Source organism: Gobius niger, assembly GCF_951799975.1.
Source record: "Gobius niger genome assembly, chromosome: 21".
Taxonomy (NCBI): Eukaryota; Metazoa; Chordata; class Actinopteri; order Gobiiformes; family Gobiidae; genus Gobius; species Gobius niger.
Window position 1 is genome coordinate 14,837,154 of NC_136872.1, and position 14,260 is coordinate 14,851,413.

Genomic DNA, 14,260 nt, shown 5'->3' on the forward strand with positions numbered 1-14,260 from the left:
CATAAATAGGCAGGACCATCAAGAAGAGAAATATAATTAACACTTTTTCATTTGTATATGTGCAGCTTACAGCAGTATTGCAGTTTACTTAAAAAAAAAAAAAAAGGATTTATTCCCATCAAAGCAGCATTATGTTTTGATCCGTTTGCTTCGAACCGCTTCCTTCTTGCCTCCGTTGCTGTAGATCACACTGTGGTGATGTTTGTTTTCATCTGATACCTTAAATACAGCATGACAGATATAAGACATTAAGATTTGCTCTTTAAGTAACTCGGATGTTGGCAGTCAGGTTTAACTTGCCTTTGTTTTCCCTCCTTCATTGTTGACACTTTGCTTGTTCGTCATGCCCAATGCAAGTTCAATTTCTGTAAACAATGTTAAATCGTTTGAGCTCTTTCAGGCACCATGAGCTATCATTACACCTTGATACTTAATTATTAACATGACAAAAAGAGGTCAGTGCCGCCAAGAAATAAATGATAAGGCATTGGATAAATACCAGTGAGAATGTGGTCAATCTTTTCCACTACGAAGTCAACGTCTTCTTTAGCAAAGCACATTGGCGGCTTGAACTTGAGCACATTGCGATGAGGTCCATCTGCACTCAAGAGGATGTGCTGCTCCTTTAGCCTAAGGGAAAAAAAGGTAATTCTCTTAAACAGTAAAAGCAGATAAACATGATTTGAGTGGTTGCTAAGCTGATCATAACAATCTGTAAAGACAACTAGCATGACCCTACTGTAGATCGCTGACACATTTTTAAGTAGAGCCATTCATTGGTCGTCTGTATTCTCTGCTTCAAATTTGTATTGTTAAATTGATTTTTAGTATGTGTACCTGTAAATGACTTCTTGTGCCTCCGCTGTAGCTGGGGTTAGTTTGTGCTTGTCTCTCACCAGTTCCATGCCAACAAAAAGGCCACAGCCCCTGAGGGAAACACCATAATTTTAAACACATGTAGGCTGCTTTCAAGAACATATATAACCTAAAGATAGGGTGACCAGGCGTCCCAGTTTACCCGGGACAGTCCCAGTCTTGAGCCCTCTGTCCCATGTCCCAGTGGATTTCTCCAAAACCATTGAGTTGTCCCAGTTTCCATAGTGATTGCACCACTTAAATAGCTAAAAGTCTATCACCTCAATGCTAATTGGTCCATTAAATTGACAATAGACTTTTATAAACATGAAGTTTGGTGAAATGGGTAAAAAAATAAAATAAAAACCTGGCTCCCCCCCACAAGCTCCCGATGCTTCCCAGTTTTTAATGTGGAAAATGCAGTCACCCTACCTAAAGATTAATTTTCTTAGGTAATGTATGGTCTGTTATCTGTTGAATGCACTGGACCTATAGCTCCTGGTGTAACTGTACATGTACCTCACCTGATATCACCTATCAGTGGGTGTTTCTCCTTGTGTTTCTCCAGCAGACCGCAGAGGTATCCCCCCACACGCAGTGCATTGCCCTGGAGATCCTCTTTCTCAATCACATCGAGCACAGCCAGGCCGATGGCACACGACACGGGGTTACCGCCAAACTGTGAAATCGAAAACCCATCAGAGAGGAACAGCCACGCCGCGTTTTGGTCAGACTTAAACCACACACATGACATAGGCCGACAGGCGAGTGAAGCATCATGGGATGACAATGCATGATTATAATGTGACAGATATCACATGAAGTTGATGCACAAGCAAGTTATTTGTGGCGGCTAAATGACAAGGTTAGATAAATCTTTAAAATATAAGTCTTTCTCTCATATTAAAGGAATAGGCCACCGTTTTTATATACTAAGATATGTTCTTACCTCACTTTAGTCGAGTTAATATATTCCCGTCTGGTCATTGTCCGCGCGCTCTGTCACGCAAACGGAGCACATACGCAGCCTCTCCCATATGTGACATAGCTCCGAAAAAGCTCACGATAGAAGCTACCAAGCTCTTCCACGTGTTCCCTATTTAAATAAAGTTACGTGAAGTGTTTTCATGCGAAGTATATTTACACAGAAATGTAACGTGTCGATTTTATAAGCAAATAAAAAGGGGGACTATATTGTGAGGCGTAATGATACGAGGAGCACAGCGTCCGCGTAGTAACTCCTAAAGACTTCCCCCCGCTCACTTCCGTCAATAACCTTTAGGAGTTACTGCGCGGACGTTTTACTCCTCGTATCATTACGCCTCACAATATAGTCCCCCTTTTTATTTGCTTATAAAATCGACACGTTACATTTCTGTGTAAATATACTTCGCATGAAAACACTTCACGTAACTTTATTTAAATAGGGAACACGTGGAAGAGCTTGGTAGCTTCTATCGTGAGCTTTTTCGGAGCTATGTCACATATGGGAGAGGCTGCGTATGTGCTCCGTTTGCGTGACAGAGCGCGCGGACAATGACCAGACGGGGATATATTAACTCGACTAAAGTGAGGTAAGAACATATCTTAGTATATAAAAACGGTGGCCTATTCCTTTAAAAGTTGTTACTGTTGTTGTACTTACTGTGTTGAAATACTCCATTCCTGAAGCCATGAAGGCCTCAGCCACCTCTCTAGTCGTGACCACACACGACAGAGGGTGCCCATTGCCGATTGGTTTGCCCATGGTCACAATATCGGGCACAAAATCCTCTCCTTGAAGCTGGAAGGCCCAAAAGTGCGAACCGACTCTGCCAAATCCCACCTGGACCTCATCAGCAATAAAGATACCCCCAGCTTTTCGGACATGCCTGTAAGAGAAAGTATAGTAGTATTTAGAGTTTGTTCTTCAAAATTGAGAAAAATCCAAAAAAGTGGATTGCTGGTTTACACACTCTGCCACTTTTTGGAAGTAGCCCACGGGGGGGATGACCTGTCCACCACAGCTCTGCAGCGACTCCGCAATAAAGGCAGCGATCTGGTGAAAACAAGCGCTTTGTGTCAGTTTATGTAAGCCTGGCTCATAAAAGCAACTCATCGTTCTGACATCTACAAAATGTTATCCTTTCATAACAACAAACCAAGCTACGGGAACACTTACATGTAACAATATTACCCAACCTTCAACCAAACAAGGCATTATGCACAGTAGTACTCTACCTTTCCTCCCTTTTCTTCAGCTTTGTGAATGATGTCTTTCACGTCATCGGCGTATGCTGTTGCTGGATCTGGGTGGTCCCTTCTGTATTCACCCCTGTACACATCTGGACTGGGAGCCTGTTCAAGAGGGGAAATTCAACTTAATACTGTCAATGGAAGTTTCAATGCTTTGGAAAGTCCTCTCTCTTATTAACTCAGTTTGTTTATAGGGGCTAGATGCAAGTTAGCCATTTTATACTCACTACTGCCACCTCAGGTCTTATGTGTAACTACACCTTCTATATTAAGCTCGTGCATGACGGCACTTCAGACCGAAGTAACAGTTGTGGTGAATAGGTCTGGGCTCATTCTACACATTAGGACATGGCTGGAACATGTAGGGGGAGGAAAATACATACTTTTAACATTTTTAAACTCTGTATAGTCCCTTTAACTCAGTTTATCCACTCCTATGCAACATGAAAACTATGTAAATATTGTACATTTGTGTTATTTTTGTTTTATTTCACCATTTACCGTGCCTTAACGAATAAAGCACTTGACCTTGTTTTGAGGGTTGTGTGACAAGGTAATGAGGCCTTCTTTCTTAGAGAGACACAAAGTTCCTCAAGAATCAAGTCGGTGCACATTTCTGGGAGTGAGCCAAGCCCCAGTCTGTAGCACCTAAATGAAGCAGTTGGAGAGGAGCGACCTGCCACAACATGTCACGTCATGGCTGTTTAATAGTGTACACAGGCCGGCACTTACCACATGTACACACGGGTTCATCTCGTAACTGGACAGCTGGTGAAACTTGTAGGGACTGATGTCAATGAGCGACGAGACGTGACCGTGGTACGCGCTGCAAACACACAAAACACATAGGCATCAAAATACAAAATACACATACCAATAATTGGCTAGTCTCTATGTGAGGTTATCGTTTTATTTTTAGAAGGGAAATAAAAAAAAAAGAACTTGCATTACCTTCCCTTATAAAAGTCCCTGAAAACATTATCTGGCAATGATGAAGCACTTTTCCCAGACTTACTTTTGGAGGGTGATGACGTCTTTGTGCCCCGTGTACTGCCAGGCCATGCGCAGGGCCAGGTCGTTGGCTTCTGAGCTGAAAGTTCAAAGAGCAAAGGTAACCGTGAGTTAAAGAGTCACTACAGAACACACAGGGCAAGCACTGTTTGACTTCCCAGGACGAGGGTGACAACAGGCCACATTTATTAGTGCTATTACAATTACGTTGATCAGTGGAAGGGAGGAAGGAAGAGGGAAAGTTCTTATCTTCTCATGTTTGTAGTGGAGAGCTGGTTTATTGGAGGATGGAGGGAACATCTTCAACAAAAATTGAAAGTGAGAAAAAAAGATAGATATGATTAGATAAGATAAGATATAATTAGGTCATACAACATTTTGTGAAATACTCATGGTGTTTAATATTGTTATAAAGCAGTTCATTATCTTTTTGTCTCTTTTGTCCATACTGGTAGGTTCAATGAGTTCGCAGACCTGTCGGCCGACTCCGTACAGGACGTGCCATTGTCGCGCTTCTTATCTATAGCCCACTTGGCACTAAAGTGTTTACTTGTAGAGAGTTTCAACCAAGTTTGCCGCAGGTGCTGTTATATCAAGCCAGTGATAAGGACGCCAAGGGTTGGATACACCTTGGGCTCACATATAGCACTGTAAAACATGTTATTGCAGACAGCGCTGTGGCTGCCTAATTCCGGTTCACACTGAAGACGCCTGGGTGAGTCAATAAATAACGTCTAAATAAAGGAAGCACTGACGCAGCATTTGGGCGGGGGGAAAAAATATCACGATTGAGCCTTCGTTACATTTCACTGTGGGAGTAATGCCATCTTAAGTTATCCACACTTTTAATCCCATGCGCCAGTCCTTGGGCAAGACACTTTATTCCCACTGGTGCATGAATGTGAGAGTGAATGGATGAAAGCGCTGTATGAATTGAGATCATTTCCCAGGTGGTTTGGATGGTCATTTTAGGGATCTGATACGTTTAGGAACACCTGGTATAGATTCTTATTTGAAGGGTATACAACAATCAATCAGAAACAGGCGATGAAGACTTGGATTAGCTTGGGTAAACAAAACTGTGAGCCATGCATTTTCTGCAAGCTTTGTTTTGTAACTAGGTTTGAGCGCACTGTCCACGCCAACAAGAACAGGAATCTCAAATGAACCGCCACAATCACTCTGTATGGACTGAAAGTGCCTAGATATTAAGGTTTGCAAATAGCATCATAGTGTCAATGAGTTTATGCAACACTAAAAGCACATTTCCCCTGAAAATATTTTAGGAATGTAATAGATGTCTCACTTATGGCACTTACTCTGCAGCATGTTTTGTTACCACTGTTATTTGTTACCACTTGTTGCGTTATGTTTTGCATAACATGAACATAAAGTGGTGGCAAAAAGGTTCCATACACCCACCACACCTTTAACATTTGTTTATTCTGCACACAAAATATACAAAGCGAAATTACTAGCTGTCACGATGTAATCAACCACCATAGTCCACACCTTAAAAACAAAAGCTTGTGTTGCCATTTGTTTTTGCAAGGCGACTGAAGCAGTTTCATGCACCTACCCAGAATTTACAAAGTAGCAGACAGACAGCTTTTCCGGCAGCGTGGATTGCAGTTTCTGGGCGAAAAGGACAATGTTGTCGTGCAGAAAGCGCGAGTTGGTGTTGAGAAGCGCCATCTGACTCGCGCCCGCCTTCACCACCTCGGGGTGACAATGGCCCACTGGGGAAATAAACAAGAAAAAGAAGCTAGAGCTAGACACTACTCTTCTACAAAAAGCAGAACGTTGGGTCAAAGAAAGGCAAGCTATAACAAATCATATGAGGCAATGGATTGGGCAGCGTGAATTAAATGACCTAATTCTGGGAAAGGGTTACTTACAACTGCTGCGTTATTGCAACTATTTTTATTTATTTTTTAAACATGTGTTGACACAAATGGACTATTAGTTTAAAAGTACAGAAGAAAAATAATGAGTTCTTTCGGTCACTTGCTTTTCGGAGTAGTGGCCTATAGTCTCATAGTGATTTTTATGTTTTTCAGTGTCCTACAATGTACAACGTAGTCATTCATTTACTCCATTCTCTGTACTAAGCTGCTACTTGTAGCCGCAGTCGCCCTGGGAGTGACTGGCCTCTCCGATCACCCCCAAGTTGCACCAATCACTTCCAAACTAAATTCACGTTCAAGCGATAAGATAAGATAAGACAAGACTTTACTGATCTCACAATGGAGATCTATCAGCTCTCAAGAAACAGGAAATTTAACTATTTCCTATAGCATTTTAAATTCCAGTGGAATAGGGGTTGTTTCATGACCACGTTTTTTGTGACTGTAAATGTAAATGTACTTTGTATTTCTATGTTGTATTTTTGTGAAGCACTTTGTGACTTTTGTCTGTCAAAGGTGCTATATAAATAAACATTACTTACTTACTTACTGTCAAGAAAATAGACACACTCAAGTAATAGTACTTATATACAATGAATAATAGCTTTAACGGGCAGGGTTAATTCAGATAATTTGGGACAGTTTTTGTTGTTGTTTTTAAGGTTGCATGAGTGTCTTGCCCATGGGCAGCACATCAGTTTGTACCAGTCAGAGTTGGGATTCAAACCGCTGACCTTTGGATCCATGGATGAAAGCTCCAGCCAACTGAGCCGACCAGTTGGCACTACAAGTTTTTATATGGGTTACAGTAGTCATTGAAGTTCATCAAAGTATATTAAAACTGTATTCACCCCATTATTGCTACATATCTATTGTCATATTATTGCTATTAGTACAGTGGCTGCGGATTTACCATGAGCTACATTGTTGATGCAGTCCAGGTAGCGCTGTCCGTTCTCGTCGTACATATACTGGCCCTTTGCTTGCACAATCTTGATGGGGTCATGGCTGAAGAAGATCTTACACGAGGGTCTACAGGAAAGCACCTATTAACTTGGCACAATTGTCGCTTGAAAATTAGATAAAACAAATACTACAGCACATTCTTAGTGTATGTCATAGCAAAGACTCACAACCTTTATTTTTCAGTCGGAAGAAGTAAAAAAAATAATTTAAAAAAACGTTAAAAAAAAGTAACTGTTTCGACTCACCCTATATGCTTTTTCCTCAAGTCTATCGTTCTGCTCTTCTCAAGTTCCACGCCAGACATCTTGCTGTCCAGAGGCTCACCTCCCGGTCCTTCGCGGTGCTCTGACTGTACAACTAAGCGCAGGAATGGGCCGGCTTTTTTATATAAGCGCGTCTCTCTCGTGCTGCCACCTCCAGGCGATAAGTGAGAATGCTGACTATCAACATGCATATACGTAAATCTATACAAATCAATAAATAATAATATGAGAAGAAAATGTAAATGAGTGAATAAAGCTTAGCACACAATGACACACAATGACACAATAACAATATTAAGTTGTATATTTGAAAGTCTGCATTTATTTGGCTCCAACAGTACAGTCAAATGAAGTCACTTGAAATTATGGTGAACATTGTGTCAAAGCAATGCCAATATGGAGAGACAAGAAATGAAGAAAGAAATACTTATCATTTTTAATCAGAAATACAATTAAAGTATATCAGAAAGAACGTAACATATGTTCCTGTTTTCACTGTAAAACAAAAAAAAAAGCCTAATAATTGGATGTATCTATCATAATGCCAAAAGGACTTCAATTATTTTGTTAAAGAAACTCGTGAACAAGAATTGTAGCTTTTCGCCAACTCACTATTGTCATACTGATGGTAATAAATGTGTAAAATATTTTGGCACTTCAGCATGTTACAATGAACAAAACATTAAAACTCCAATAAAAAAAAAAACTCTAAAATGTATTAAAATAGCTGCACTCACTATAGATACAGCACCTGTGAGAACAAAGTGAAGACACAAAAAAAAATATTTTGAAAAGAAACAACAAACTTAAGAAGAGAAACACGGTGAACTTCCTTAATGTCAAAGTAAGCATGTTTTCAGGTAGTGGTATACAAGGTAGCACACAGAGCTATCCAAATCACATACAACGCTGTGACGTTTTAGCTGCATTTGGTGCTACACGCATGAACCAAAGAAGAAAAATTGCACTTTTGTCAAAATGAGCACACATTTCAACAATACACCTAATAATCCACTGTACATATATCAAACTACATTCAATGCGAAGATGGAGAAATGAACGAATGTGTGACAAAGCTGTATAGGTGACTGCATTGACTTGAGCCTGCATACATCCAGGCTATATTCAGTTTTTTTTTATACATACGATTTTAAAGAAACGTACCCCATGATAAGGCCTATACACAGAAGTAAATGCACAAAGTAACTCAAAATTACCTATTCACACAGTACCATTTTCCAGCTTCTTCATCTTAACCTTCTGGACGTATAAAAAAAGAACTGGAAGGAATGCTGTTCACAACCAAAACAATGCCTTCGCTTAAGAAATCATAGAAAAATAAATAAGTTTAAAATATGGAGACAATACACATAATATATGCACAGAAATTGTTACACGGACAAACCAAGCAAGCAACCGACGACAATAAAGAAACTTGTGTGCAGACGTTCCCACGGGTGGAGCTCTCATTACTTCCACTACCAGAACACTTTGATGACGTGAGACTCATCCACCTGTGGTTTCAGCTGCATCACAAGAAACACCGGTTGCTCGCTCTCACTCGAAACCATTGACCATATGTATATATGACTTTGCAACCACAACTCCATAACCTCCGTACAAAAAAAACACTGATAACGGTGTTGCTGATTGTTCAAAAGGGAATGTGACATAACTGGCCACAAGTTGCACTAGTTTATTTCTGGTTTGCTTGTGTGTTTTTTGTCAGGGAAATGTACTTCACTTTAACTGACAGGAATCTTAAACTAGGGCTTCACAATATATATATATATATTACCACTATCCATAAGAGAGTGTGCAAGACTCTGAAAGACAGTCTAACCTTTAAACTTTTGCTCATGCATATGGTATGTCAACCTATACATGCCTTTCGGTCATCGGTGACTGTTGTTGTTGTGTTGTCCATTTTGAATACCGAAGTAGAATTATGCAGTACTACAACATGTAACAATACCTCAGGATACAAATGAAAGACAACTGATTGACAGTAGTATTTTTATGTACTCGTCATCATTGCTCAAGAAGATAACAGGTAAAACACGTCCCCAGAGACGCACGTTTATGTGGAGAAACCAGTGAGTCAGTGTTTAAGATGTTAGCATGCTACCAGTTAGCAGTGAGCTTCGACAGCAACCACAAACATAACCTTGGATACAACTTGTGAGCTGTTACTGTAGTATTTCCTCAGTGTTCATAGATATGAGCCACACATGTGTTTATCGTGTTGAAGCCATTGACAGATGACAGTTGCTAACTGGTAGCATGCTAACATCTTGAGCAGCTTAAAACCTGACTCAGACTGAGACTCTGTTGACATGACAAACTGTAAAAATCACAGAGAAAGGTTTTCTGTTTCCTCTTTGATGTGTTAATTTAGTCTGAGGAGTGAAGAAGATCTTTAGTAAATCCTGCTGTAGCTTGACAGACAGAGCTGCTACGTCTGTGCCACATTTGCTGGTTTTATCACATAAACGTGTGTCTCTGGGGCCGGGTTTTCACTGTTGTCTTCTGAAGCAATGATTATGAGTATATAAAAATGCCACTGTCAATCAGTTGTCTTTCATTTTTATCCTGAGTAGAGATATTGTTACATGTTGTAGAACTGCATAATTCTACTTCGGTATTCAAAATGGCCGCCGGAACTATGTGTGATGTCATTGGAAACGCATGACGCATATTGTTTGCGGTAATAAGTTGTTTTGCGTGATTTGCTTATATTGAGCAGCCCTACTTAAAGTATGTTAATATTGTGTAAAAAGTCCTTCTGCATGCAGCAAATCCACTGCACAAGAAACATCTCATCAGCAAATCCAGCGTCAACAAGAAGCACATGTGAAAGTAACGGAACAGCACTGGATATGATGAGCACTTCAATGATTGTTCATGTGAGTGTATGCTCTGGGAAAGCTATGACCTATGTTGATTTAACGCCCTAAAGTGTAAAAATGTTTCATATGTTCTGAGTGGGGAGAAAAAAAAATCCAATGTTGTTAATGTACAATGCTTACACAGGAATGAATAAAAGCTTGAGGCACAAAGGCTATCATACACAAAATATAAAATGCTTAAGAATCAGAGCAAAAACAAAAAACATGAAAAAAAAAAGAAAGTGATTGCATCATGTTGAAGCTCTCTGCAGATCTCCAAATCAGCTGGTCTCCCAGAAGACCACTCATGTCTACAGCACTGTCCATTCCCACGCTTGGAGGGGGTCCTGAACGCATCTCCCCTCCAAAATAGAAAAAAAAAAACCTTAATGCGTTTCCCAAATGCTGTTGGATCACAGCCTGCCAAGTCCTCCTCCTCGAGTTCGGGAGACAAGCTTTCCAATCACTGGAAATTCGCCCAAACCAAGAACGTGGCGCTTGCACGGTGCGTTCAATGGTGAAAGAATAAAAAAAACCTGCTTGTATGTATCACATCAGCAGGTGTCACCACGATAAAGCGATTATGACCGACTTTACTTTCTCTCGGCGTTTCAGGCGACCAGCCATGGTGTGACTCCCTTGAGATCAGAAGAAAAGAACAAACGTCCAGTTGTTTTAAGCGTGGATTGTTAACGTCCATGCCATTTTTTTTTTTTTTACACACCGCAGAAGCCAACCACGAAACAGTGACGTATGTACAGCACATACTATAAATAAACTCACTATTTATCCATGCTTTAGGGGTGCAATGTCCTGCTTGTCACAGTCTGTTTTTTTCTTTTTCTTTTAGTCTTTAAGAAAATGGTGAATGTTGCAGTGACAGGACAAAACACACACAAACACCGAGCGTTTTGGTGTTAGCAAGCCAGTCCAAGTCAGATCCCCCCCCCCACCCCCCTTTTTCACGCTCCACGTCTCCATCTTCAGTGAACACGGCTGGGCTACGGGACTCCAGTCTAGACCATGCAAAGACTGAAGGGAAAAAAAGTTCTGCCGCCAGCCCGGGATCTCGACTTCGACGTCATGAGAGTGGACACACACACACACGCGTTGTTGTTGTTTTTTTCTCCACACGGCACGGCGAAGTGAGTATAAGAAGAAGCAGCTTCAGGACGATTATCTCTTTTTGTACACATAGACTTCTTTTCTCGTAGATATATTTTTTTTGTCCATTAAAAAACTATAAATACCATAAAAGAAGCATTATTTACAAACTCCATGCGATTGGGGTTAGAGTGATCACTGCAGAGAAAAAAAAAAAACACAGGGGAGAAGAGATATGGATATGAATTCATTAGTGAGTTATTTTACACACTTCACACTGTCACACAATAATGAAAAAACATGCTGACATAGTAAATATTCACTCTAAGATTTGTGACATTTTACACCTTAAGGCTGCTGTACCTCGTCTTAAACTCGTCTTTAATTAAAATTCAATGTTATGCTTTAGTAATGCATTTATACTGGGCGTTTCTTCCGGTTTAAACATGGTTTACAGTAATCTTAGACATGATTTACTCCAATTTAGGTCTATTTTACATCCACTTTTGTCCTGATTTGATCTTGAACTTTTAAGGTCAAATATATGATGACGTGGTACTTGGTGTGAAAAGTTTGAGAATCTTTGCAAATAAATATTACTCTAGGAGGAAAATGTATAGGTACAGGAGCTTCAAAGATAAATGTTCTGCAGCATTGAATTAGTAATAAATATTGTAGTAAATGTTTAAACGTCCATAGGCTCACCTTTTGCCAGCATCCAGGCATCGGTAATCCATCTGGACCCTGTTGATAATCAATAGGACAAAAAATTAGGACTGAACATTTAAATATTGAAGACCAGTTGAGCTGCTGCATATAAGTATGTACATGTAATTATAATGGATTAAAGTTCATATTTGTGCCTATTTGACCTTGTAGTACCCAGCGGCTGTACGAGTGGTCAGCATGGCACGTTTACTTTCGATCACGGTGGTTTCTACAATGCTCCTGGATCAATTGTTTCATAGGTTTTCTGGTGAGAGGCTTCGTTAGCAGTGAAAACCTTCCAAACAACTGATCCTGGAGGGTCTTAGAGACCACTGTGATGGAGAGTAAAGGCGCCATGCTGACCACTCATACAGGCGCTAGGTACTACAAGGTCAAATAGGCACAAATATCAACTTTTTTTTCCCACATAAAAAATTGCATAATGCACCTTTAAAAAACAGTGATTATGTTCTTATACTTAAAGATGCACTATGTAACTTTTGAAGTGAAAAAAAAATCATAATATTTGTGTATATTTGACCTTTTGGGACTCAGTGGCGTTATGGGTGCAGCATGACACCTTTACTTTCCCTCACAGTGGCGTCTATGATGCTCCAGAATCAATTGTTTTGGGGTTTCTGGCCAGTTTCTGGTATGAACCCACACAAATCCTGATCCTGGAGTGTCATAAAGGCCACTGTGAGGGAAAGCAAAGGAGCCACGCTGCACCCATAAAGCCACTGAGTCACTACAAGATCAGATATACAGAAATATTAAGATTTTTTTTTTCACTTCAAAAGTTGCATAGTGCACCTTTAAAGTAGTGTAAATAAAAAATGCTACTTTTTATTGTCACAACTATTACTTTATAAATAGCTTATGTATGTTCTTCATGCACTTCTCACTGCAAATGATGTGTCATGCAAAGCAACATGTAAATGCTGTTGTAGTGCCCAGAGAGGAGTTTTGTGTCATTGATGAAGCGATATCTGGGCACTATAACAAATGAAGGCAAAGTATGTTGTATAATTGCGTCAAAATAACAACATGACAATAATGAATGAGATCCTAATGAGCTACTTACCTATAACACTACACTACTGTATTTGATACCTTACGTTCCCATGGTCTGGCCCAATTGGTACATAGTATCCACAGGAGGATGGGAAAGTTAACAGGGGGGTGTTTCACTGTCTCCAGGAGAGTGTTAGCGAGAAGTCATAGTAGGTTTATGAAGGAATTAGAGGGAAGGATAAACATTGCTATTATATTGCCAAAGGAACAAGGTATTTTTGTTAAACAGCACTTAGTTGATATGGAAACTTGCATGACTTTGTTGGTTATCAAAAGCTCTTATTGTCAGCTTTTCTGAGATGGTGTGATGTTAATAAAATAATGAGAAGTAAACTTTGGTGGTAACATGCTCGCCATGCTTTTATGACTTTTATCATACTTTGTTTTGTTCTTTTTAAAGCTTCCAGGGTGACTGGAGGTGGGACGCATGCATAGAAAAGGTGCAAATGGGTAGCAGGAAAAAAGAGAAATACCGTACCAATTGGCATGGGGCATCCAGCCCATCCAGACCTGGCTGCCCTGGCTCCCCCTTTTCACCCTTAAATCCCCGGAAACCCTGTTTGCAAAGATGACCTAGGAGTGTTACTGGGAGAGAGGCGGAGGACTCTTAGCCTGTGTCTTTCCACTGGGACAGACACAGAGAGGTGCGAGGAGGAGCTGCCCTGTAGCTGCCGTTACCACTCAACCCAACCCAATTGCACAGTGTTTGGAAATAATGTCATGCTTGTGTGTCTAAAAAGAGCATCCTTATTTCAGGTTGCAAAGAGGTCTCCCCATAAAGACTGGCACAGCGTCACCACAGGGCACTCATCCTGGTTTAGACCCAGCTACAGGAGGTGGTTTCCAGCTCAGACATACCAATGGGCAGGGTGCATCTAATCCTGGCGCACCCTGTTCTCCTTTCTCGCCCTTAGGCCCTTTTTTGCCCTTCTTTCCCTTCTCCCCCTGTGAATACAACGCAGTGGTCAGATTTTTTACAAGAATGACTTTCAAAAGATAACGGGGCGGCACTGCTATTAGAAAAGGGAGAGATTAAAAAGGGGGGGAAGCTTTAAGGCCAAAGGAGAGGTGGTCAATTGGAGTTAGATAGGAAAGTGCTATAGAAGACTGGGCGTTCTATAGCAGGGAGAGGACACTTTAGAGGGAGGTCAAAGGGCACAAAGGATGAGAAAGTGTAGCAAGGAAAAAACCTCTGCAAAACAGGGTTACATCATTGAACTGTATCCCTTCTTATTTGTGTTAGCAAAAA

General features: G+C 40.5%; 2 protein-coding genes across 8 annotated transcripts in view; both read right to left on the bottom strand.

The window, feature by feature from the left end:
- Positions 1–129: 129 nt before the first annotated feature.
- On the bottom strand, positions 130–7,302 carry etnppl (ethanolamine-phosphate phospho-lyase; the record flags this gene model as incomplete). Its single annotated transcript, XM_079580542.1, has 13 exons — positions 7,220–7,302; positions 6,922–7,040; positions 5,681–5,840; positions 4,106–4,180; positions 3,823–3,916; positions 3,076–3,192; positions 2,811–2,893; positions 2,501–2,726; positions 1,380–1,534; positions 838–927; positions 500–630; positions 301–365; positions 130–219 (listed from the first exon to the last, which is right to left on the bottom strand). The coding sequence occupies exons 1-13, from the start codon at positions 7,276–7,278 to the stop codon at positions 130–132; spliced, it is 1,464 nt and encodes a 487-aa protein (XP_079436668.1). The 5' UTR covers positions 7,279–7,302.
- Positions 7,303–11,111: 3,809 nt separating this feature from the next.
- Positions 11,112–14,260, bottom strand: part of col25a1 (collagen type XXV alpha 1 chain) — a 52,177-nt gene continuing 49,028 nt past the window's right edge. For 3 of the 7 annotated variants that reach the window (XM_079580385.1, XM_079580383.1, XM_079580381.1), the window contains 3 exons: positions 13,490–13,567; positions 11,935–11,973; positions 11,112–11,427 (listed from right to left, as the gene is read on the bottom strand). In XM_079580385.1, coding sequence (XP_079436511.1) covers positions 11,425–11,427; positions 11,935–11,973; positions 13,490–13,567 — 120 coding nt within the window. In that variant the 3' untranslated portion in view covers positions 11,112–11,424. The other 4 variants (XM_079580384.1, XM_079580382.1, XM_079580380.1 and 1 more) reach the window with 2 other exon arrangements.